Source organism: Delphinapterus leucas, chromosome 1, assembly GCF_059928025.1.
Source record: "Delphinapterus leucas isolate spDelLeu-1000000601 "Yukka" chromosome 1, BTC_Dleu_Yukka2, whole genome shotgun sequence".
Taxonomy (NCBI): domain Eukaryota; kingdom Metazoa; phylum Chordata; class Mammalia; order Artiodactyla; family Monodontidae; genus Delphinapterus; species Delphinapterus leucas.
The window spans coordinates 82,019,798-82,043,886 of record NC_143129.1 but is presented as its reverse complement, the minus strand read 5'-3'; the positions used below and the strand labels follow the sequence as shown (position 1 = coordinate 82,043,886).

Sequence of the window (24,089 nt, the reverse complement as noted above, 5' to 3'; positions counted from 1 at the left end):
CTTATTTAATCCTCATAACAACACTGTGAGGTAGATTCTATTATTTACATTTTGCAGATAAGGAAACAGAAGCAAAGAGGTTAAGCAAGGGACACCCAGCTGGTAAGTAGTGTTTTAGGAGGCAAACTGAAGAAGGCTGACTCTGGGAATATATTCCACCCATCCCCCTGTTTTAGCACTACAGTGTACTACCTCTTCACATCTTTCACAAATTGTCTAACATAAATTTATTCTAATTTTAACAGAAATCCCATTATGCTATTGAGCATCTTTGAATTCTTGTAGGTTGTATATGTACTACAAAGATTACACAGATCCATTTCCCTCATTTAGTTATCAGTATAGTTTATCTCAGCCAAGGTATTTTAACATAATTCATATATTATTGTTTACATTTGTTAAAATTAAATTTTTATTTACCATTTTGTTGTATTATATTTCCAATTCACCAGAAAGAGAAAAATCATTCACTCAAATGAAGTACATTGAAGCATTAGAAGTAGTGGTGAAAAAAGGTAACAAGTACTTCAATTCAAATTACGTATTAAAGGTAGCTAGCTATTAAACAAGACTGCAGTGCAGATATAGAATATGAATTATTATGTGGCTTTAAATGTGGTAAGTTGATCCAAGCAACAAAAAATAAACAGTAAATAGGAAGTACAACTATGAAGATCTAAAAATTGGATTTTATTGGGCTAGCATCCATTTGTCCCTTGCCCACTACACCTCGACTGTTAGGAAATTTTGTCAATGACTTGGAAAGCCATCAAAGCCTTCAAGTCAGTTTTGACCCAAATACAATAACCTCATTGCCAAGAAATGTATTTTTCTGGAATAAAAGCAATGTTTTCCAGAATGAAATAGATGAACTTGTGGATAAAAAAAGATCAAGTTACCTCCCTCATTTTTAAAAAAAATGGTAAAGGTCACTTTGTTTCAGAGATAACTTGTGCAACTAGCTACACAGTTAATAATAAATATTTTGCTTGGAGAAAGTATAACAAGCTCTTGGCAAAAATCCCTAATCAAATATCAGTATCATACAAAATCATGGTATACAACATGAAAGGGCAGTATCACCCTGTACTTGCTAAACAGACGTTTATCTTATGAGTGGACGCACTGATTTACACAATATGAATCATTTCACAGTGTATATGTGGTACACAAGGAAAGATGCCCAGAAATTTCCTGTTTGGTTTATCATTAAAAATTCAGCTTATAGAAGAAGACATTTTCATTTAGAAAAATTTTCACTTAAAAAATTATTTTGTGGGCTTCCCTGGTGGAGCAGTGGTTGAGAGTCCGCCTGCCGATGGAGGGGACACGGGTTCGTGCCCCGGTCCTGGAGGATCCCACATGCCGCGGAGCGGCTGGGCCCGTGAGCCGTGGCCGCTGAGCCTGTGCGTCCGGAGCCTGTGCTCTGCAATGGGAGAGGCCGCAGCGGTGAGAGGCCCGCGTACCCCCGCAAAAAAAAACTGATGGGGTTGTAGCTTTGGGTGTACAAAGGATATTATTCCTACAATAAGCAAAATGTCAGTCCACTTCGTGTTTTATTCAGAGAACATTGGTAGTCAAACAATATTTCTCCTGATTCTGATTCAACATATAACAAAGTAGTGTAAACTGTAAACATAGTAATGTATATAATAATAGCAGCCAGTAAGCATAATCATTGAGAAGAAACAGGCAAATGTTAGAACACTGCTTTTTCCACAATAAAGTATGGAGGCCAGTAATGGGGAAGGTGCTCTCACAAGTTTCTAAATAAGGGCTGGAGTAAAAATCCCTTCTTTACTATACAGAAAATGCTAACAGAAACTATTTTAATTTTTCCAAGTAGACTTGTTCAAATGGCTTATCTGAGCAACATTTTCATTTTTTTTATTAACCTGAATTATTACTTCAAATTCTAAATGCCATGATTTTTAATGTTAAGAACAAAGTATCAGGATTTTTCGGGACTTTCCTGGTGGTGCAGTGGTTAAGAATCTGCCTGCCAATGCAGGGGACACGGGTTCAAGCTCTAGTGCGGGAAGATCCCACATACTGTGGAGCAACTAAGCCTGTGTGCCACAACTACTGAGCCTGCATTCTAGAGCCCGCAAGCCACAACTACTGAAGCCCATGCGCCTAGAGCCTGTGCTCCGCAACAAGAGAAGCCACCGCAATGAGAAGCCCATGCACCACAAGGAAGAGTACCACACCCTCTCTGCAACTGGAGAAAGCCTGTGCGCAGCAACAAAGACCCGGCACAGCCAAAAATAAATAAATTAATTTTTTAAAAAAAAACAAAGTATCAGGGTTTTGTAAGAAAACCAGACTTTTATGCAAATGCCTTTACTTCCAGGAGTTTATTATTTCCCAATACATGATAATTTTCTTTCTTATTAAGAGAAAAAAATGGATGACACATTATTCAACATATTTTCAACCACATCCAAATGTTGCAGCTGTATGGAAAAAATGCTTTTCAGAGCTGAATGCAATCCATGCAATTGAATACAACTCCTACTCTTTCTCAACTTGAAACTTCAATTTTTTAGGTTGCCATATGCTCTTCTTAGGATCTAACACTACTAAAAGCTGTCTTCAATTAGAAGCTCTTCATGATGCTAGATCCACGCTAGATTCAACTGTTCGGAATTATCTAGTAGCCACCAAACACTCATTGCAATATCTGACAAGCTCATTGTGCATTTAGATTTTCTAATTTTAGTAGAAATAAAAATTAAGAAGTCCACTGTGAAACCTGCCCTATTGCACGTGTATTCAGCTTGCCAATATTAAACAGTTACCATTACTACTATTAAATTTTTAACTATCACAAGTTTTTTGGTAAGTTCATGGTAAGCCAGTTTTTTTTTTTTAAGCCAGTTTTTTTAATTACTTAAAATGGTGGTCTGCAGATACATCAGTTTTACTTAGTGTATCCAGATAGAGTTGCCAGATTTAGCTAATAAAAATATAAGCTGGCCAGTCAATTTGAATTTCAGATAAACAACAAGTACTTTTTTAGTATCATTGTGTTCTAAATATTGCATGTGACATATTTATAATTAAAAATATTCATCTTTTATCTGGAAATACTACTTCTCGAAGTTAAAATTTTAAGGAACACTGATCCAGGTTATTTTGGGGAGGGGAGAGACTACAAGCAGGAAATCCACTTAGGTGGATTCTACTTTTTCAGAAATCCAGGGGAGAAATTACAAGGACTTGACATAGGTCAATGGAACTGAAAAGAAAATGATTGCCACAAATACTGTTGTGACAGAATAATCAACAAGGCCTACCATGTAATTGTATATGGAATGAAAGGAAGCTGTGATGTCAAAGAAGTCTTTTGGATGATATCAATGACAGAGACAGATGCTAACTGGAAGTTCAGATTTGTTCAGTTGTTGGATTGCTTGGTGGGAAAACCAGGTAAAAATGCTTATTAAGCGTATGGAATTACAGGACATCTGTGCAAAAGAGAGGATAGGACCTAGACCTAAATTTGTACATCAGCTGCAAGAGACTTGTGGTTGCAGGAATGATAGCACAAAAACTAAAACAGGTAAGAAAAAGGACACAAAGAACACCTCAAGAAATGCCTGTTACAGTCACAAGTAAATCAATGACGTTAGAACACTCCTTCACACCCTACACAAAAATAAACTTAAAATGGCTTAAAGACTTAGATATATTTAATAAAACATGACACCATAAAACTCCTAGAAGAGAACATAGGCAAAACATTCTCTGATGTAAATTGTAGCAACATTTTCTTATGTCAGTCTCCCAAAGCAATAGAAATACAAGCAAAAATAAACAAATGGGACCTAATCAAACTTATAAGCTTTTGCACAGAAAAGGAAACCATAAACAAAATGAAACAACAACCTATGGAATGGTAGAAAATATTTGCAAACAATGCGACCAACAAGGACTTAATTTCCAAAATATACAAACAGCTCATACAACTCAATAACAAAAAAGAACCCAATCAAAAATGGGCAGAAGGGCTTCCCTGGTGGCGCAGTGGTTGAGAGTCCGCCTGCCGATGCAGGGGATGCGGGTTCGTGCCCCTGTCAGGGAAGATCCCACATGCCGCGGAGCGGCTGGGCCCGTGAGCCATGGCCGCTGGGCCTGCACGTCCGGAGCCTGTGCTCCGCAACGGGAGAGTCCACAACAGTGAGAGGCCTGCATACCGAAATAAAAAAAAAGGGGCCGAAGACCTAAATTCACATTTCTCCAAAGAAGACATGCAGATGGCCAACAGACACATGAAAATATCCTCAACTTCGCTAATTATTAGAGAAATGCAAATCAAACCTACAATGAGGTATCACATCACACCAGTCAGAATGGCCATCATTAAAAAGTCTACAGATAATAAATGCTGGAGAGGGTGTGGAAAAAAGGAAACCCTCCTACATTGTTGGTGGGAGTGTAAATTGGTACAGCCATAATGGAAAACAGTACGGGGGTTCCTTAAAAAGCTAAAAATAGAGTTGCCATATGATCCAGTAATCCCACTCCTGGGCATATAACCAGACAAAGCTATAATTCGAGAAGATACATGCATCCCAATGTTCATAGCGGCACTATTTACAATAGCCAAGACATGGAAGCAACCTAAATGTCCATCAACAGATGAATGAACGAAGAACATGTGGTATATATATACAATGGAACACTACTCAGTCATTAAAAAAAAAGAATGAAATAATACCATTTGCAGCAACACGAATGAACCTAGTCGTTATCATACTGAAGTAATTCAGAAAAAGACAAATATCATATGATAACACATATATGTGGAATCTAAGATGTGATACAAATGAACTTATTTACAAAACAGCAACAGACTCACAGACATAGAAAACAAACTTATGGTTACCAAAGGGGAAAGGGAAAAGAGATAAGTTAGGAGTTTGAGAGTAGCAGATACAAACTATTATATATAAAATAGATAAACAACAAGGTCCCACTGTAGATCACAGGGAACTCTATTCAATATCCTGTAATAAACCATAATGGAAAAGAATATGAGAAAGAATATATATATATGTATGTATAGCAGAATCACTTTGCTGTACATCAGAAACTAATACAACATTGTAAATCAACTGTACTTCAATTAAAAAAAAAAAAAGCAATGCCTGTTTCAGGTTATAGAAGAAGGAAGAGGCAACCTGGAAAGAACAGGGCAATGGAAGCCAAAGGAATTTCAAGATAAAAGAGTTTGAGAAACAGCATCATATGTTCAGAGATGAGGATGAACAAACCTAAGGGAAGTAGAAGGAGTGAAAACCATAGTTCAGATGAGTGAGACATGAATAGAAAGTGAGTAAATACAGGCAGGTTGTTAGCATACACCATTTTCTCAAGAAATACGGCAATTAAGAGAATATAATCAAACATTAGTTTGGGGTGAGGCATAGGGTAGGGGTAGAGATATAAAAATATGTCTACAGACTGAGCTTGTGGAAAGGGGCAAATGAAAAATACAATTTAAAAATGCAATAAAATATATGTGCTCAAGAAAACAAGTAAGACTGATCTTAGTAGGGACCAGGAGATAGGTTGGGCTGCGTGCGGAAGTGTTAGCCTCAGAAAAACCAAGGCACCCTTTTACTGAAAATGTATAAACATTTTGAACTAGAAGAAAGAGAAATTGACAACACATGTGCAATGGCTTCAATGCTCAAAGAGAAATAATAGCTGAAACTTCTACTGAGAATAAGATGTAGAAGTGGTGTTGGTTGTAGCTGTACAGCTGTAGGCAATTGGTTAGGAAGTGTATGGATAAAAAAGTATGAATACTTAAGATAGATAGCTAGTGGGAAGCAGCCGCATAGCACAGGGAGATTAGCTCGGTGCTTTGTGATCGCCTGGAGGGGTGGGATAGGGAGGGTGGGAGGGAGGGAGACGCAAGAGGGAAGAGATATGGGAACATATGTATATGTATAACTGATTCACTTTGCTATAGAGCAGAAACTAACACATCATTGTAAAGCAATTATACTCTAATAAAGATGTAAAAAAAAAAAGTATAATACAAAGATTGTCAAATGCTCTGAGAGCCCAAAGTGAGAAGGCATAAATTTTCGTGAAACTATGGAGCATTGTTATTACTTTCTCTGCCAATACTCAGAAGCGTGAGGAAAGAAAGGAAACAGAGCAATTTACCCAGAATTGGAGAAATGACTGACAAATTAGATCAGTATCTTGGGAATGGAAGATTCTAGAGCTGCAGAAGAAGTACAGTTTACAAGTGTCTGGAAGGGGGTGAGACTGCTCAGGGAAACAAGAGAAGCCAGAAAGAGGTTATTGGGCTGAGAAAAGATGTTGAATTCTGGAAGCTGATGTTGATAAAGAGCAGATTCAAAAATTAGAGATTGGGACTTCCCTGGTGGCGCAGTGGTTAAGAATACGCCTGCCAATGCAGGGGACATGGGTTCGAGCCCTGGTCCGGAAGATCCCACATGCCGTGGAGCAGCTAAGCCTGTGTGCCACAACTACTGAGCCCACGAGCCACAACTACTGAAGCCTGTGCACCTAGAGCTGCGCTCCGCAACAAGAGAAGCCACTGCAATGAGAAGCCCGAGCACTGCAACGAAGTGCTCACCGCAACTAGAGAAAGCCCGCGCGCAGCAACGAAGACCCAAAAACAAATAAATAAATAAATTTATAACACACACAAAAAATATGAGGGATTGGGAGTGGTAGAGGATAGGAACTAGGAAAAGCACAAATCAAAAAAAGTTATAAGTAAAAATATATTTTAAAATATATTTATATGTATATATATATAAGAATATATAAGAATTCATATATTCTTCAAATCAGTAAGTGAAAGATGAATAGCCCAGTTAAAAGAAGGGAAAGGATAGGTTACAGGAAATCTACAAAAGATGTTCAAACAATAGAGCTTCAAATACCATAGTATTTAGGGAAATGCAAGTTTCTAAGAAACTAAGATATTATTTTTTGCCTGTTGGATGGACAAGTATTTCAGAGATTGAAAGTAATCTATATTGGTGACACCGTTAAAAAAACAAGAATGAAGCACAAATTGCTATAACCATTTTAGTGTGTAATTTGGCAATACCTATTAAAATTCTGGATGTTCATATCCTGTAACCCAGCATTTATATTTCTAATATTTTGAGGAATGTATCCCACAAAATATTTCCACAAGTACCCAGAGATATATGTACAGGATATCCATTGCAATGTTGGTATAATAATAAGAAATTCAAGGGACTTCCCTGGTGACGCAGCAGTTAAGAATCCGCCTGCCAATTCAAGGGACACGGGTTCGAGCCCTGGTCTGGGAAGATCCCACAGAGCAAGATGCCACGGAGCAACTAAGCCTGCGCACCACAATTACTGAGCCTGAGCTCTAGAGCCTGTGAGCCACAAGTACTGAAGCCTGCGTTCCACAAGTACTGAAGCCCACGCGCCTAGAGCCCATGCTCCGCAACAAGAGAAGCCACGGCAATGAGAAGCCCACACACCACAACGAAGAGTAGCCCCCGCTCACCACAACTAGAGAAAGTCTGTGCGCAGCAACGAAGACCCAATGCAGCCAAAAACAAATAAATAAATTAATTAAAAAAAAAATTTTGAGACAGCCCAAATGCCTATTTATAGAGAAAATGGACCATGGGATATCTATGTAATGGAGTACCTGCGTGCTCAGCAGCCATTAAAAAGAATGAAATGGATTTATATGTATTAAAATGGAAAGATGTCCAAGATATACTGTTAAATGAAAAGGCATAAAATAAGTATTATTTTGTAAATAATAATAAATTATGGTAAGTGTAGAAATTGAAGCTGGAGAAATCCACCAAACTGTTAATAGTATATCTCTAGAGAGTGGGATTAATAGGAGATTTCTACCTTTTGGTGTGTATGGCTGTAATGTTTGAATGTACTATGACTTTACATTACACTTATAATTATGCAAAACAGAAAGATATAACAATTTTGTTTTAAGGTCCATCACTAAATAGATGGTACCTATTATAGTGAGTGGTTTTGTTTCAGGCTTTAGTTTTTCCTGGAAAGAAAGAGATAATACCCTTACCTTCCCTCAGTTCCTTCACACAATTTGAAATGGTACGGGCAAGTTCAAAAGAAATTTGGAAACTGAAAATATTTTTTAATTGCTATAATTAGTGTTCTGGGAAAATAAAAGTTTGAGGGCTGGGACTACACTTCATTCTCCATTCTGTCCTCAGGATCCAGCACAGTGATTGACACACAGTAGGCATTCAGTAAATATTTATTAAATATAGCACATCTTTCAGGATAGTTACTTTTTTAAGGTGTGATGATAGTTTAAAATTTTGTCTAATTGAAACAAATTAATTTTGACTAGATAATATGCCCATGGTACAATATAAGCCACCCAATTCTCACCTTGAAGCCCTGGAGTGCGTCCCTCCAGAAATATTCTGTATACTTATAAGCATACACACACTCACACACACACACACACACACACACACACAGGCACACACATCCTATGGAAGTTTTTTAAATGAACCAAATAAAACCTAAGAGGAAAGAGTAGTAAATTTTGCATTTGAAGTGTATGTACATGTATAATAACTAATGCTAAGTGAAATAGTTTTGACTTTTCTGATCCAAATGTCCCAAGTAAATTCTTTTTGAGGAAAAGGGGAGATTTTAGAGCTTCACTGATCTTGTTGGCAAGTAATTCTCAAACTTGAGCATACATTGCAGGTAGCCAGAGGGGCTGGTTAAAACACAGGTGCCGACACCTCCAAAGTTCCTGATTCATTAAAGCTGGAATAGGGGTTCAATAATTCACATTTCTAACAATTTCTCAGGTGATGCTACTAGTGCAGAGAATCATCGCAGAGATCAAAAAAGCTGGCTACTGACCCAACTTCTACCACCCATGTGATCCTACTTAAAAGTCATTACTTGAGCCATTAACCTTGGCTGCCCCAGCCCTAGCAGAGTTGTGGAAATATACTTCTACTGATCTAGGCTCCAATTTAATCTAGTGGGATCATTTTCTCACTCACTATGGGAGTGTCTGAAACTTGATCCTGTTTTAGTTGAACTATCCATGACGCTTCTGAGTTCAGTGTGGGAGTGGGAAAGGGAGAGAGCCACCAACCACTCTCCTTTTGTAAGAAGGGGTTGATGAAAAGAGGAGAGGCTGCCAAGAGATGTGCTTGAGTAGGAGGAGACTGCCCTACCAACAGCCAGCCTTGGATATCACTCTCTCAAAAGGTAAATAACTACCTGTATTACCTTCCTGGTAAAGGTTTTATGGGAATAATTCCAACAATTCTTCTGAATTTAATAACACCTTTCTACAAGCTTGGGGAATACTAGGGATATGACTGAGGGAAGTAAAGGGCTTTTTTTCCTTAGAGAGTTTTTGAAAAGTGAAATTTTCATTTGAGAGGGGATGTCTTGGGCACAGTCGTGTTTGAGGCAAATTAGGTGGAACTTCTGTTAGTCCTATTAGCTAGAGGAAGTCTTTGATTTTAGGGATTATCGTTAAGAAATCTTCATTATTGTATTTCTTCACCATCACCTCTCCCTTCAGACTAAACTTATGGCCACAAAGGAATCTGGGTCTTTTTAAGTTTTGGGATTTTTGGTTTTTGGGGTTTTTTAATAAGAAATATAGCAAGAGGGAAGAGATATGGGAACATATGTATATGTATAACTGATTCACTTTGTTATAAAGCAGAAACTAACACACCATTGTAAAGCAATTATACTCCAATAAAAATGTTTAAAAACAGAAAAGAAATATAGGGCACTACAGATGGGAAAAATTAAGTGACTTGGGAAGAGAACACAAGGAAAGTAGAAGGTGATTGATCTTTCTCGAAAGTGTTAAGTGAAAGAGGGCCTGACATTGCTATAGATTTGTAAGTAAGTACGGTTATTCTGTTTCTTATTTTAGCAAGACCAAATTTTACATAAACCAATAGATTCAGGCCCTACCTCTTTTTCCCTATGCTAGTCCCGAGCAGTGCTGCTATTCAATCCAAACAAAACAGGAACTTAAGTGCTACTTTAAAAAATTCTAGGGCAGTTCTTCTCTTTGGAAAACAGATCTTGAATTTACCACTTTATCTGTCATTTGTATCTGTCAAGAAAAGCTATTTTATCTAAGAGTTTTCAGAAGAATGGAAACTGAATATCCAAGTCTCCAATAATTTATTGTGATCTTTTCCCATTCTAAAAACTTTAAACCTAATTTTGTATTAAAAATCTTTTTTTTTTCTTAAAGAGAGACCTCCAACTTGTATAAACTTCAGACCCTATAAAACCTGGATCAGATCCATACATTTGAAAATAAAAGCCAAGAACATACATGTCATACTTGAAACCAAAACAACATCATCCTTTTTCTTTTCTCTTCTCAATAAGAATGTGTTTTACTTTTTAAGGGAGAAGAGGAAAGATAGCCTAACGGGGGCAAAATTAGTTTGTTGAAATTTGGCAGCTATGAGTGAGAAGTTTGAATAAGTAAACTAGAGACCTTTGATTCAAAGTTCAGGAATTCAGATTTAATTAGAGGAGAAGGAGAATCAAAGATAACTTGATGTTTTCAAATTTCCAGACATTGAAGGTTGTCCGTGCCTCTATAGCATACAAGGCTGTTTGCAAACCGCCCCCTCCCTGAAATTCTCCCATCTCTTCTAGTTTTCCTACTTGTAACTATTCCACCTGTGGTTCCTTGACCTCTTTCCTCCACCATAAATGCAGACATTCACTTGTTTCTAATTCTCCTTTGACCATCTCATCTACTCCTGTGATTCAACTATCCTGTCCTTGGGTGACTATCAGCTCTAAAGGTCTCGCTCTTCTTTACGCCTAAACTTCAGTCCCATGTCTTTGCCACCTGAGCATATGCCACACCAGTACCTTTAAATTCACCGTACCCCCAGGGGCTTTGCAGGAATGATTGGAAGGCTGATGCGACAAGATTACTTTTAAAGGTTCCTTCCAACTCTGAGATTCTGTGATTTTATACCTTTCATTTTCATGTATTGTCAGCTCCAACATACTGAATTAAGCAGTATTTCCCCAAAAGTTCCCATGCTTCCTTGTCTCTATCACTGTTCCTTCATTTGGAGTGTACTTTCCTTCCTCCAGATTGAGCTTGACCATCACCTGTAGAAAGACTTCTATGACTAATCCTACCCCAGCTGAGTTTGTTAATCAGACAAGGGTCATCCTGTCCATTCTCATCACCCAAGAGGAGCAGAGTGTTCCTTCTGACACTGGAGTCTCTACATCAACAAACATTTCCTACTAGGTGTGGGCACTGTGTTAATCTATGTTGCGAGAAGTCACAAAAAAAAAAAAGAAAGAAAAAAAGAAAAACTTTGAGATTTTTGCCCTCTAGAACCTCATATTAATGGAAGAATTTCAGGTTAATTGTTGTCTCATGCACCCTCCATATTCCTGTCAGTCTAATATTTCTAAAACCACCGTCTAATGGTATAATTTCCATGCTTAAAAGCTTTTAATGGCTCCCCACTGATTGCAAAGTTGAGTCCAGAGTCTTTAAAGTGACATATAAGGCCCCTAGGATACTGCTTCTGCCCATTCGGTGGGAGAATACATCTCAAATACTTACTGAACACTTACTGTTTCTCAAACATACTATGCTGTCCTCCCTTAAACTTTCATGTTTGTACTTGAACTATCTTCTCTCCTGCTTCTCCCCTTTCCCACGTTTATCAGCTTGGTAAACTCCTACTCATTCTCAGGCCTCAATTCAATTCAGGTATTTGCCTCTTCAGTGAAACATTCCTGATTCTTCCCTTTGGGTTCCTTTCACACTTTTATCAGCAATTGCTTTGGAATTATTTATTTTCATTCAGGAGGTATATATTTTTATTTATTTTTCTCTTTAACTTTATAAAATGGAGATGGTTTACATAGTATATAAAATCATAGCTAGAAATCTGTAGTAAGGAGAATAAATGATAGAAACACAAGTCTCTTGAAATGCAATAATGGAGAGAAGTTGGAAAATTAATGAACTATCCAGACTGTAAAGGGTCTAGTGAGATATGTAAGTACCAGGGTAAAATAATATGACCTTTTTGAGGGACTGTAATGATGAATAAAGAGAAGGTACATGCCTGCAAATGTAATGAGATATTAAAGAAATATATCTAGAAAGTGACATCTGAGGTATATACAAATGGATAAAGACACAGGCATGGTATTAAAACTGCAATGAAATTGCTTTTCTCACTACAACTCATTTATCAGCAAGTACATATTGAATACCTAGTAAGTGCCAGGATGCATTTCCCATTCCAGTTACAAAAATTCAAGAGAAGAGCTTTGGCCTAGCTTGGATGTCTACCCCAGACTGTTGAACTGTGGCAGCCAGCATGGTGGAGCCATGTCAGAACACGGCAGCTCTCACAATAGCCATATGGATGGACAGGAGGGGAAGTGTGGGCCAGACAGTTTCATAGAGGCCCACTACCTTCTGTTCTGGCATTTATCATTTTAATACCGGTGTCATAGTTGTATGGATATGGCATCTCCCATACCAGACTGTAAGTTTCCTAAAGACAGAAATCAGGCCTTGTTATATATCTTTTTATGCCCACAGAACCTAGTTTTTGTGCTTTACTTATTAAATGGTAAATGGTGCATTGAAAGTAAATTGAAAGTTGATAGAGTTCATATAGTAATAGAGACGGATCTGTTTGCAATCTCTAGTTCCTAAACCACACAAGTCTGTAGGTAAAATAAAGTGACAAGAGCAACGATAAAGGAGAATTTCTTGACTCTCCCATACCCTAGGACTGAGGTTTGAGTGAACTCAGAAGAGGTGGGTCAAAAAACACTTTACCTCATAGAGACTGTATTGTCAGAATATTACCTCTGCTCTGACTCTAGCTAAACCCACAACCTAGACTATCTCTTCCCTTACGATGAATTTTTCACCAGGGAAATTTCTAGTTAGAAATAAACCAAATGTCTGGAAGACCAATTCCCAACCATCATAAAGACTTGTTTTTTTTGTTTGTTTTAAAGATTTAATTTTATTTATTTTTGGCTATGTTGGGTTTTCGTTGCTGCGCACGGGCTATCTCTAGTTTGTGGCGAGCAGGGGCTACTCTTCGTTGTCATGCGTGGGCTTCTCCTTGTGGTGGCTTCTCTTGTTACAGATCACGGGCTCTAGGTGCACGGGCTTCAGTAGCTGTGGCACGTGGGCTCAGTAATTGTGGCTCGCGGGCTGTAGAGCGCAGGCTCAGTAGTTGTGGTGCACAGGCTTATTTGCTCCGCGGCATGTGGGATCTTCCCAGAATAGGGCTCAAAGCCGCGTTCCCTGCATTGGCAGGTGGATTCTTATCCACTGCACCACCAGGGAAGTCCCAAGACTTGTTTTGACACTTAAATTCTGGGACACACACAGGCTAAGCTTAAACTGGAGTCCTTTCTTCAAGTCATATCATACATTGAATATCTATTACATATCTAGCACCAAATGAACTGTATGTAACCCAGAGTAGTTGTCAGCACTTTGAACTGTGGAACTTCTTAGCCTCCCCTCTCTGCTGATGTTACACACTATCAATACTGCACAACTGTGATATGGGAAGAGTTTGCTCTAGAACTCCACTTGAATGCAAAAGTAAAACAGCATTGACTTCCAGACACTCCATAGCAAGACAAAAGGTGCAAGAAATGAGGAACATAGTAAACCCAGGGAGGATAATAATAGCAAACACTTATATAGCAGTTGTTAAGTGCCGGGCACTGTGCTGTGTTCTACATACACTTATTTATTTAATTTCAACATCTGCGTCATAGGATTATTGTATTAATATCCCCATTCTACAGATGAGGAAACCAAGGCTCTAAAAAGTTAAGTAACTTGCTCAGGATCACCAAGCTTTATTAGAGCCAGGATCCAAATCCAGAGGGACTGACTACAGAATTTATGCTCTCCACTACCATGTTATATTTCATGACTGCCATTGAATTGTTCTCATTGGGTGTTAACTTATCTGGAAGGAAAGCCCTTTGCCCCTCTGAAACCAAGATTTGCATGGACAAACAAGAGTTCCCAATGAGCTCTCTCTAAGCTGTTCCCTCTTCGGCTCTTCAGAGGACACCCCCACGAACACACAGTGATCTCTGGAGCCAATGAGTTCTGTATGCCAAAGAACTTTGGATTTCTGATAATATACTTGCAGTGCAGGAAAATTGTTCTTTTCCCTGCCTTCATCAAGCCTAATACTTTTTAAAATATTTATTTATTTATTTTGGCTGCGCTGGGTCTTAGTTGCTGCACACAGGATCTTCGTTGTGGCGTGCAGGATCCTTAGTTGTGGCATGTGGGCTTCTTAGTTGCAGCATGCCGGATCTAGTTCCCCGACCAGGAATCAAACCCATGACCCTTCCGTTGGGAGTGGGGAGTTTTTACCCACTGGGCCACCAGGGAAGTCCCTTGATACATTCAAAAGAAATATGTAACATATTAGTTATGAAACATAGTAATAAATGAGCTATTATGAATCCATTTCCCAGTTTAAAACATATAGCATTACCATTTCAGTGCATCTACCTGTGTGTTCTTTCCTTTAAATCATCTTCCTGCCTCCTTCCCAGAAGTGATCATTATCCTGAATTTTCTATATCACTCCTTTGCTTTTTGTTTTTTTTTTGGCTGCGCACCCGGGCCACAGCAGTGAAAGTGCCAAGTCTCAACCACTGGACTGCCAGGGAATTCCCTCCTTTGCTTTTTCAAAAATAGATTTATCACATAGGTATGCATCCCTAAATAGTGTATTGTTATTGTAAATAGTGTTTTATTTTGAGATTTATAAAAATAATATAATAATGTATGCAATCTTCTGTAATTTGCTTCTTTCACTCACTAATATGTTTCTAAGAGTCACCCATATTATTGGGTGCAACTCTAGTTCGTTCACTCATTCTTTTCACTGCTTTATAATATTCGATTGTGACTATGCCATAATTTTTGTGATAATTCTCCAGGCTGTGGTCATTTGAGTTGTTTGGTTTTTGCTTGTATGTACAATGCCACAATAGCATTCTTTTATATTTCTCCTGGTATATATACGGGAGTGGAATTGTTGGTTTGTGGAGAATATGTATATTCAACTTTAAGAGGTAATGCTAGATGGTTTTCTACAGGGGATTTTTATCAATTTGTACTTCGATACCACTGATCGGCAGTGTATAAGAACTTTGGATGAGTTGCATCCTTGCCAATACTTTGTATTATCAGACTTCTTAATGTCTACCAATCTAGTTGATAAAAAATTAACATCTGTATTTCAATGATTACTAGTGAACTTGAGCACCTTTTCATATATTTTTGTACCTTTCATGTTTCTTTTTTTTTTAATGCCAGTTCATGTCTTTTGCTAATTTTCCTATTATTTGTCCTTTACTTATTCAGCTGGAGGAGTTATTTTTCTAACTTTGGATACTAATCCTTTTTTAGAAACATGTTTCTCCGAGTTTGTGACTTGTATTTTTACTTACTTTATCATGTCTGTGGTGATCAGGAGTTCTTAACTCTGAAGTTAAACTTATCTATCTTTTAAAATATACGTTGTACCATTTGTGTCTGGTTTAAGAGATCTTTTCCTATTCTGAGGTCATAAAAACATTCTGTATTTTCTTCTAAACGTTTTAAAGTTTGCTCTTGACCATAGATGTGTTTTTTTAAATGGATATCCTATTTTCCAGTATCACTTATTAAATAGTCCATTCTTTTTCTGCAGTCAAAAAAATGCCCATTCTGTTATAACTCAAGTTTCCCTAAATGTGCAATTTGTTTCTGGGCTTTCTAGTCTGCTCAAATAGTCTATTATCTACACATGTACATATACCCCATGTCAAAAATACTATAGCTCTGTAATAAACCTTAATAACTGATATGGGAAATCTCCCCACCCTATTCTTTTTCTTTAGAATGTCTTTTTAATTCTTGGGCCTGTGAGCTCCCATATACAATTAAGAAAATCAGTTTGTCAGTTTTCTCTAAAAACCCTGATGGGATTTTGGTGGAGTTACACTGCCTCTAAAGGTTAGTTTGGGGAGAGTTGGAATTAAAGCTCTACCATGTTGAATCCATGAATATGGCATATCTCTCTATTTACTTAGGTGTTTTTAATGACTTTCAGTAAAGTTTGATAATTTCTTCCAAACAGGTCCTGCTCAACTTTTCTTAGATTTATTTTTAAATACCTTATTTATTCTTATGCTATTGTAAATAATGAGTTGTTTTTGTTTTTTTTGACCACGCCACATGGCTTGCAAGATATTAGTTCCCCAACCAGGGATTGAACCTGGGCCACGGCAGTGAAAGTGCTGAGTCCTAACCACTGGACCGCCAGGGAATTCCCAGCGGTGTCTTTTTTAAATTACATTTGCTTATTGTTTTGTTTTGTTTTGTTTTTCGGGGATCGATTTTATTTGGGCTTCTCACAGTGGTTAGAGCCACTCCGTCTTCAGAACAATCACAGCACAGGAAATGCATCACCGAGACTGCCCAGAAAAGTCTGACCAACTGAATCTTATTGCTTAAAATACACATATTCACAGTAACTGACAAAAGGTGATGTGCCTCACAGGGGAATGTGTTAGCATTTGCAAATCTTCCGACTGTAGCACCAAACCCTCGACCAACCCCTTTCTTCTCGTTCACCTGGAACACAAGACTCCCTCACATCTCCCCGGCCCCCTCCCGAGTCCTTCAGCTCCCTACTTCCGTCTTTCGTCATGCAGGGCAGCCTCATGTAGCAGGGGCCAGACTGTGACACTGGACTCGAGCCCAGCTCCACCCGTTGCGTTTTCTTCTTCTTGTGCCTTTTGGGTTGGATGCTGCAGTGAACCCAGCAGTAAACACGTGGACCAGTTCCCCACTCTGACTGGAGAAGGAATCCTGAGAGGGCCAGAATCCATCCCTTTGACCAGTTAACTCAAGCAGGGTTCATTTTGGTAAAACTTGATCTCCTTTGAGACACTTCAGTGAGTTGTTTGAGACAAAAACAAAAACCAAAAACCAAAAGGTGGCAGGAAAGGCATCTGAGGGCTGTGGCACATTTCTGCCCACTTTCGCCACACATCAGCCACGCGCTGGACCTCAGCAGAGGGAGGTAAGCCCTACGGCACTGTGGTGGCCGCCAAGCCCTCCTGACAATTCTGGGCAAGGCTGACGTCTGGGCCACAGCCAGTCCAAGCTGGACACTGAAGATCCAGTCCAGCTTCTGTCTGAGGTTCCACCCTGGCCTTCTGTCCCGAGCGGTTGTGGACACCCCCGGGGGCTGAGGCCGAGGGCCAGGAGCAGCTGAGGGAGGCAAACAGGCTCAGAGCACGTTTCCATTTACAGAGAGCAGAACACAGGCCTCCGAGTGTCCACGGAGCAATGTGCAAATTGCAGTGACGGGTAGAGTAAAACCTCTACTTGGAGCACAGGAGCTCTGGCAAACGTGGGGACGGCCGCCGACAGCGCTGCTCAGTACGCCCAAGCGCACAGACGTTTGCTCAGCAAACAGTAAATGCGTAAAAGAAATTACCTTGAGAGGGCTGCGCCTGCTCCAAATGCGTGGGTAACGTGAGCAGAGAGGCTGCCGCTCCAAGTGTAGTCACAGGAAAACAGGGCTGGGGGCTTACACACAGCGGACAGACACACACAGGTTATCCAAAAAGTCACTGTATACAGACTGCACTTCGTTCAACGTGGATTTTGGTTTTGTAGACTCCAAACTCAGACACTCGTTCACCTCACAGCCTTGGATTTGTCTATTTTGTGTGTGTGTGTGTGTGTGTGTGTGTGTGTGTGTGTGTATACACATATATACACACATACACATATATACGTGTGTATTCATATATATACATATATATACCTTCCTTTCTTACCATAACATCAATGCCTAGTCTGAATGTCATCGTTCAAGAGTGGGGGAAGAACCAAACTCTTCATATGAACAGGGCTGGACAGGGAATGTTAGTTTCAGCAGTTTGCTTTCTCCATTCAGATTACTCCTATCAAAACTCAACTGGTTTTTGAAGCCAAACTACAATAATAAGGATCCTGTGGTCCTTCAGGATGGCTGCCTTCACCCTCCTACCTGGGCCACTTAGACACTTCACATAGGCTACAAAATTAGTTACCCCACTCAAGGCGGGGCGGAGCAGGGAAAGGACACGAAAACCACAGATAACCAAGGCATTTTTTCCAAATGGTCAGTTTGAAAAAACAAACAAATAAACAAAACAACTTACTCAGAATCAAGAGAAAATACTGTGTGAGAGTCAGGCTGCGGGACCGCCCTTTCTCAGGTCCCACAGCCTCCTCATTTGTTCATAGAGAACAGTGAGACGTGAAGGCCGGCAGACGTGTGCTTGGGATGGGGGAGGGTACTGATCACCTGTGGGCACAGATGAAAAGAGGAGAGATGCGGTAAGCTGCACCTCTATCCACTGCCACAGTGCAGGGCCTTCTGCTCACCCGCAGAAGTTCCGGAGATAGCCTCCAGCCAAGCCTGCACACAAAACATCTCCTTCTGGCTCGACTGTAGCCAGGACTCTTTGAAGGCCAAGTTGGGAAAAAGCCACAAATTTTCCTTTTCCAAAACAGAATTCTTGCCTGCTCACTGGTCAAGTTCTTATTTTCAGCTCACTTCTGACTTCTGTTGTTGTTTTTTTAAAAAAGAAAAAAAAACAAAGAGAAGGCAGGTGTAATCTTCCACACTTGAACCAGTCCGCGGCCAGCCAGAACCTGCTGGGAAGGGGCCCCTCCAGGATGCATCGTGCCACCTCGATCTCGTCACCTGGAATTTGAGAGCAAAAGCCCTTTACCAACCCACCACGAAACCGCCGGTCAGCTCTCATCCTTCCACAGGAGGGGCCCAATTCCGGCTCCAGAGACACTGGCAGCGAGGAGCGACAATCCCCGGACCACTGGGGCTTCACCCAGGGCTGAGACCTGCCACCTCTCTCAGACTGAGACGCGGCGAGGTTCTTGTAATCTCACACCAGAACATGAATCCACTCCATCACCAAGAGTCACCTCAGGGCACAGTCTCATCCCATCCTTGGGGGCTTCTGAAACGCACATCTCTCTGACCCAAGCAAGTAGTGACACGTGACTTGAAAAGAGGTAAAGGGGGACAGGGTGGGGTATGAGGAATGAGTCACAGGACAACTTCTCGGCCCTCCGTGACACTGTATCTATGGGGGGCGAGGCACCCACACCCCAAACTGTACCTGGAGATGCAGGAAAACGCAGGAGCAGAGGGGAAAAAAAAAAAAAAAGGAACACAGTCACTTAATTTTCTTCTCATGGTTCTCCCCTACCCTGGTTGCGTCGCCAAGTTCTCGGGCGCAGGCAGGACCTGCTCTAGCTCGGGGAGCTGCTGCTCCGGGAGTTTGGGGAGTCCTGCTCGTTGATGGTGTTCAGCAGCAGGCAGGCAGGCAGCCGCGGCAGGTGAGGGTGCCCGGGCTCCCGGGCCTGCTCCTCGGAGGGCTGGCAGAGCCCTTCCTCCTCGTCGCCAGGGGGCCGCACGTGGCAGCTGTCGCAGAAGTCCAGGGGCCCGTCCAGAGCATCGTCGCTGAGCGCGCTGAACTCCTTGAGGTCGTCATCATGGTGGCCCCGGTTACACACACACACCTCGATGCCCGAGTCACCTGTGAAGCGGCGACGTCTGCCGGGCGTCTTGTCTTTGCTGTCAGGGAGGGCGCCGCCCTGCTCGGAGCTGTACTCTTTCAGCAGCTCCTCCTTACGTTCGGAATCCTTGTCCAGGAAGGCCCCAGGGTCCACCTCCCCCAGGCCGGCCACAGAGCCGCTGGGCTCCATCCTGGGGGCTTTGGTGGCTGCTGCTGGGTCTGCTGGCATGTTGGAGGGCTCAGGGTCAGCGATGCTCGGGGGTCGCGTGCTGCTTCTGCTGGGCCCGGACGAGGGGCTGCTCTGAGCCCCCTGGGAGCCCCTGGTGGGGTCGGCGTCCGGGGGCTGCCGCCTGTAAGGCCACACTGTGCAGGCAGCTGCTGCTGGAGCTGGAAGGCACTGTATGGTGGGGCAGGAGTCGGAGGTCGGTTCACCACTTCCTCATAAGGAGGTAGTAAAGAGTTTGGCAAAAACCTGAAATGAAATGGCAGCGCTGAGTAATTGTGGGCTTCCCGGTAGGCGATCGGGTGGATTTGATGTTGCCGCTGCTGGGCCTGACGGCGGTGCTTGGCTCGGCGGTGGTGGCACACGCAGCAGCAGCTCAGCAGGATGACGATGGTCCGCACGAGCCAGAACCACCAGAGTTCATAGCAGTAGCTGCAGCACTGAGACCGTCCACAGCAGTGTCCTGTGTCACAGATGCAGCTTTGATTGTTGGGACCCACGCAGGTTTCCTTATCCTGGTAAAGTGCTTGTCATCTGGCCAGTGGAGGCTAAAGGAGACTAGGGTTGAGGGCTCCCAAGTTTCTCATTTCGCAATCAAGGAATCTTGAGGGTGGGCATGGTCAGCCAGACACGGGATGGGGACACCCAGCCTAGGCCCTGGAGAGCCTGTAATCCCACAATCCCCAGTTCCACTTCTAGGAATCTAGCAAACTGGTCATTGCTCCACCTGGTCCTCATGGTACCTCAAATGTCAGTCCAGCAACCACAGCACCCACAGAGTAGCCAGCTTGTGCCCAGCACCCACAGATGAGGGGCATCCTGGACCTGGAAGAGAGGGCTGTCCTCCAGACACAGCTCTGGTAAAGTCCAGAACCCTCAGCTTCCCTCGTGGCGACCTGAGACCATCTAACGGTTTCTGCAGGCTGAGCGTGTGTGAGAACAAACTAACATTCGTGAGGCAGAAAATGAGAGGAGAGCCAAGATCTGCGGGGGTTCAGCCCTGGCTGACAGGGGGCTGGGCAGCGCCTGGGGGAGCAGGAGCGCCACGCCACCCAGGAGCCTTCTCTTCTCCATCCCCTCCCCCTCCTCCACCACACTCCGCCACCTCCCTCCTCCTCCTCCCTCTTCTTCCTTCTGCTTATTGTTTGTTACTGGCATTTAGAAATGCAATTGACTTATGTATCTCATCCAGACACCTTGCTAAATTGCCTATTTCTCATATTTTCTATAGACTATTCTGAAGGAAATGACATCTGTGAATAATGAACATTTTTGTTTTTTCCTTTAAAATCTTTGTTTTTTCTTTTTTTTCTTTCTTTATCTTATTTTACTGCACTGGCTAGAACCTCCAGAATGATGTTGAATAAAGTGAAGCTAGTGAACATCTTTGTCTTGTTCCCAATTTTAAAAGGAAAATCTTTCAACTTTTGACCATTAAGTAGGATGTTTGCTATACATTTTTTGTTGTTGGTACCTTTATTGGGTTAAAGGTGTTCCCTTCTACCCCTATTTTGCTAAGAACATTAATATGGGTGTTTTATATTAGTATTGAAATGTATCAAATGCTTTTTCTGCAACAACTGAGGTATTCATATGGTTTACATATATATATATGCTACACTTCTACTTCTGGGATAAACTCAGCTTGGTATCTATATCCATCAAGGCTTACTTGCAGAGAACAGAAACCATTCTAGCTATTCTAAGCAGAAAGGGATTTAATACATGGAATTAGGATGTTTTTAGTTTCAAATTACCAAAAAAAACCCCCAAAGCCAACTCAAATGTGATTAAACAACATGTGGAAAAGTATGAGTTTGCTCAGTGTTGAATGCATGGTTCTATAAATCAAGCTTGTTAATTGTATTAATGAAATATTCTGTATCTTCACTGATTTCTGTCTAGTTGACCTATCAATGATTGAGAAGAATGTGTTTATTATGCACTACAATTTTTATCAATTTCTCCCTATAGTCCTATTGTTTTCTTATTTCTCTTGAGACTATTTTATTAGGTGCATACAATTTAGAACTGTTACATCTTCCTACTGAATTTTGCCCTTCATCATAATGTTATTCCTCTGTATCCCTAATAATGCTTCTGGTCTTAAGGTCTATTTTGTCTGACATTAATATAGCACCTCAGTTTTCTTTTGGTATTTACTTAGCATACATTTTACTTTCAATGTTTTTATGCCTTTAAATTTTAAGTGAGTCTCTTATAAACAGTATATAGTTGGATTGGGGCCAAGACCGAAAAATAGATGTTTGTCATTTTTTGTCTGCTCAACATCCAAAACCTCGTCTTACTTGAGGGAAATCTTCCTTTATGTGAGTCTGTGAGAGGCAGAACATCATTTTCACTACAGTGCCTAGAGATACCAAATATTCCCTCTTCTACCCTGTGGTGGCTAAGTCCTGGGGCATGACTCAGCCTTGACCAGTCAGATGCTCCAGCCAGGGTCTGGAATATTGAATGACACAAAGATGACACAATTTATAATTCAGGCATGACAGAGGCAGCAGTATCCAATGACAGTAGCAGCAGTGCTCAGCAACAGCAGTGTCCAATTGTGGTAGTGTCCAGTGCCGACAGTGCCCTAACCAGACTTTTCCTGTGCTGACCTTGGCTGTGGTTCCCAATGCCTGGCCTCTCTTGGCTTCTGCTTGTTTTATAGGACCAGTTCTCCTTCTGCTTGATTCTGGAAGCCACCTGATCTCTTTATAATAAATACCCTTTTTTGCTTAAGTAAAGGAAACCCTGTTTCTATCGCTTGCAAACAAGAATCCTGACAGATATAAAAGTGTTCTTTCTTCCTCTGGAATTGATGAAGAGGAGATAATATGAAAGGGGAATATGTGAGGTCTGGATTTTCTGGAGCCATTCTTGTTACAACAGGGAAGCCAGCCTGGGTATAAAATCAACATAGAAGAAAGGTAGACATATAAAGGCAGAACCCTGATAATGCCTTGAATCTCTGGATCCAGCCATACCTAAAGTTATCCTTACTCTGGACTTCAGTCTTATAAGTCAATAAATTTCATGTATTATTTAATCTCACTTAAGTGGACTTCTCTGTCTCTTGCAACCAAAAACATCCTACCTGATACCTTTCCATTCTGCCTTTGAAAAGGAATCCCTCGTTTGATTCTACAATAGGCTTTTAGCTGCTATTCTTTCTTTCCTAGATGAACTCCTCATAAACGATTTAAAATCTTGGTGTCTTCATTTCCTCACTGCCCTTTCCTGCTTAATCCACTAAAGTCTGGATTCCTTCTTTACCACTCTGCTAACACTATCCTTTTACATCAGCAACAGTCTTCTCCTTTCTTCAGTGCCACATTCTCAAAGTCATTCATTCATTCAATGAGCATCTTTACAAAGTGTAGTGCTACTGTCATTCATTGAACAGATACTTACTGAACATCTAATGTATGCCAGACTTTTAGATAAATAAACAAATTATAGGGCTTCCCTGGTGGCGCAGTGGTTGAGAATCCGCCTGCCGATGCAGGGGACACGGGTTCGTGCCCCGGTCCGGGAAGGTCCCACATGCCACGGAGCGTCTGGGTCCGTGAGCCATGGCCGCTGAGCCTGCGCGTCTGGAGCCTGTGCTCCGCAACGGGAGAGGCCACAACAGTGAGAGGCCCGGGTACCGCAAAAAAAAAAAAAAAAAAAAAAAAACAAATTATATAGGGTCTTTAGTCTCATGTAGGATTACTATTTTATCAGAGAAGACAGAAACTAACTATAATAAACTATAGTGAATGTTACTAGAATATCTCCCTAGGAAATTAACATTTAAGCTAAGGCCTAAAAGTTGAATATAGAAGGATGGGAGTAATGCAAAGATAATGTTAATAGAAAAGGGACGGAGGCAAAGGAGGATCATGCAAAACTCATGGAACTGTGAGAAGCCCAGCATTGCTGGGTAAAAAAGTACAAAGAAGAGAGTGGCAGGAAACAAGATGAGACCAAATCGTGAACAGCCTTGAAACCCCATCAAGAAGTTTGAAGACAGTGGGAAGCTGCTGAAGGATTTTAATCAGCAGACTGATTGATTTACATTTGTTAAAGATTGCTTTGTGGTTTGGAGGAGAATAAGAGTGTTTTCAGGAGATCAGAGAGTATTTGCAGGTGTCTGGCATTTGATGGCCTAGAGCACATAAGGGATAAAGAA

At 41.1% G+C, this 24,089-nt stretch overlaps 1 protein-coding gene across 1 annotated transcript; it reads right to left on the bottom strand.

The window, feature by feature from the left end:
* Positions 1–17,192: 17,192 nt before the first annotated feature.
* LOC111169772 (WW domain binding protein 1-like) lies at positions 17,193–23,594 on the bottom strand. Its single transcript, XM_089915977.1, is given in 3 exon segments — positions 17,193–20,031; positions 20,034–20,424; positions 20,888–23,594. Coding segments are annotated over 3 exon segments (1,182 nt in total). The 5' UTR covers positions 21,068–23,594; the 3' UTR covers positions 17,193–19,420.
* Positions 23,595–24,089: the final 495 nt, after the last annotated feature.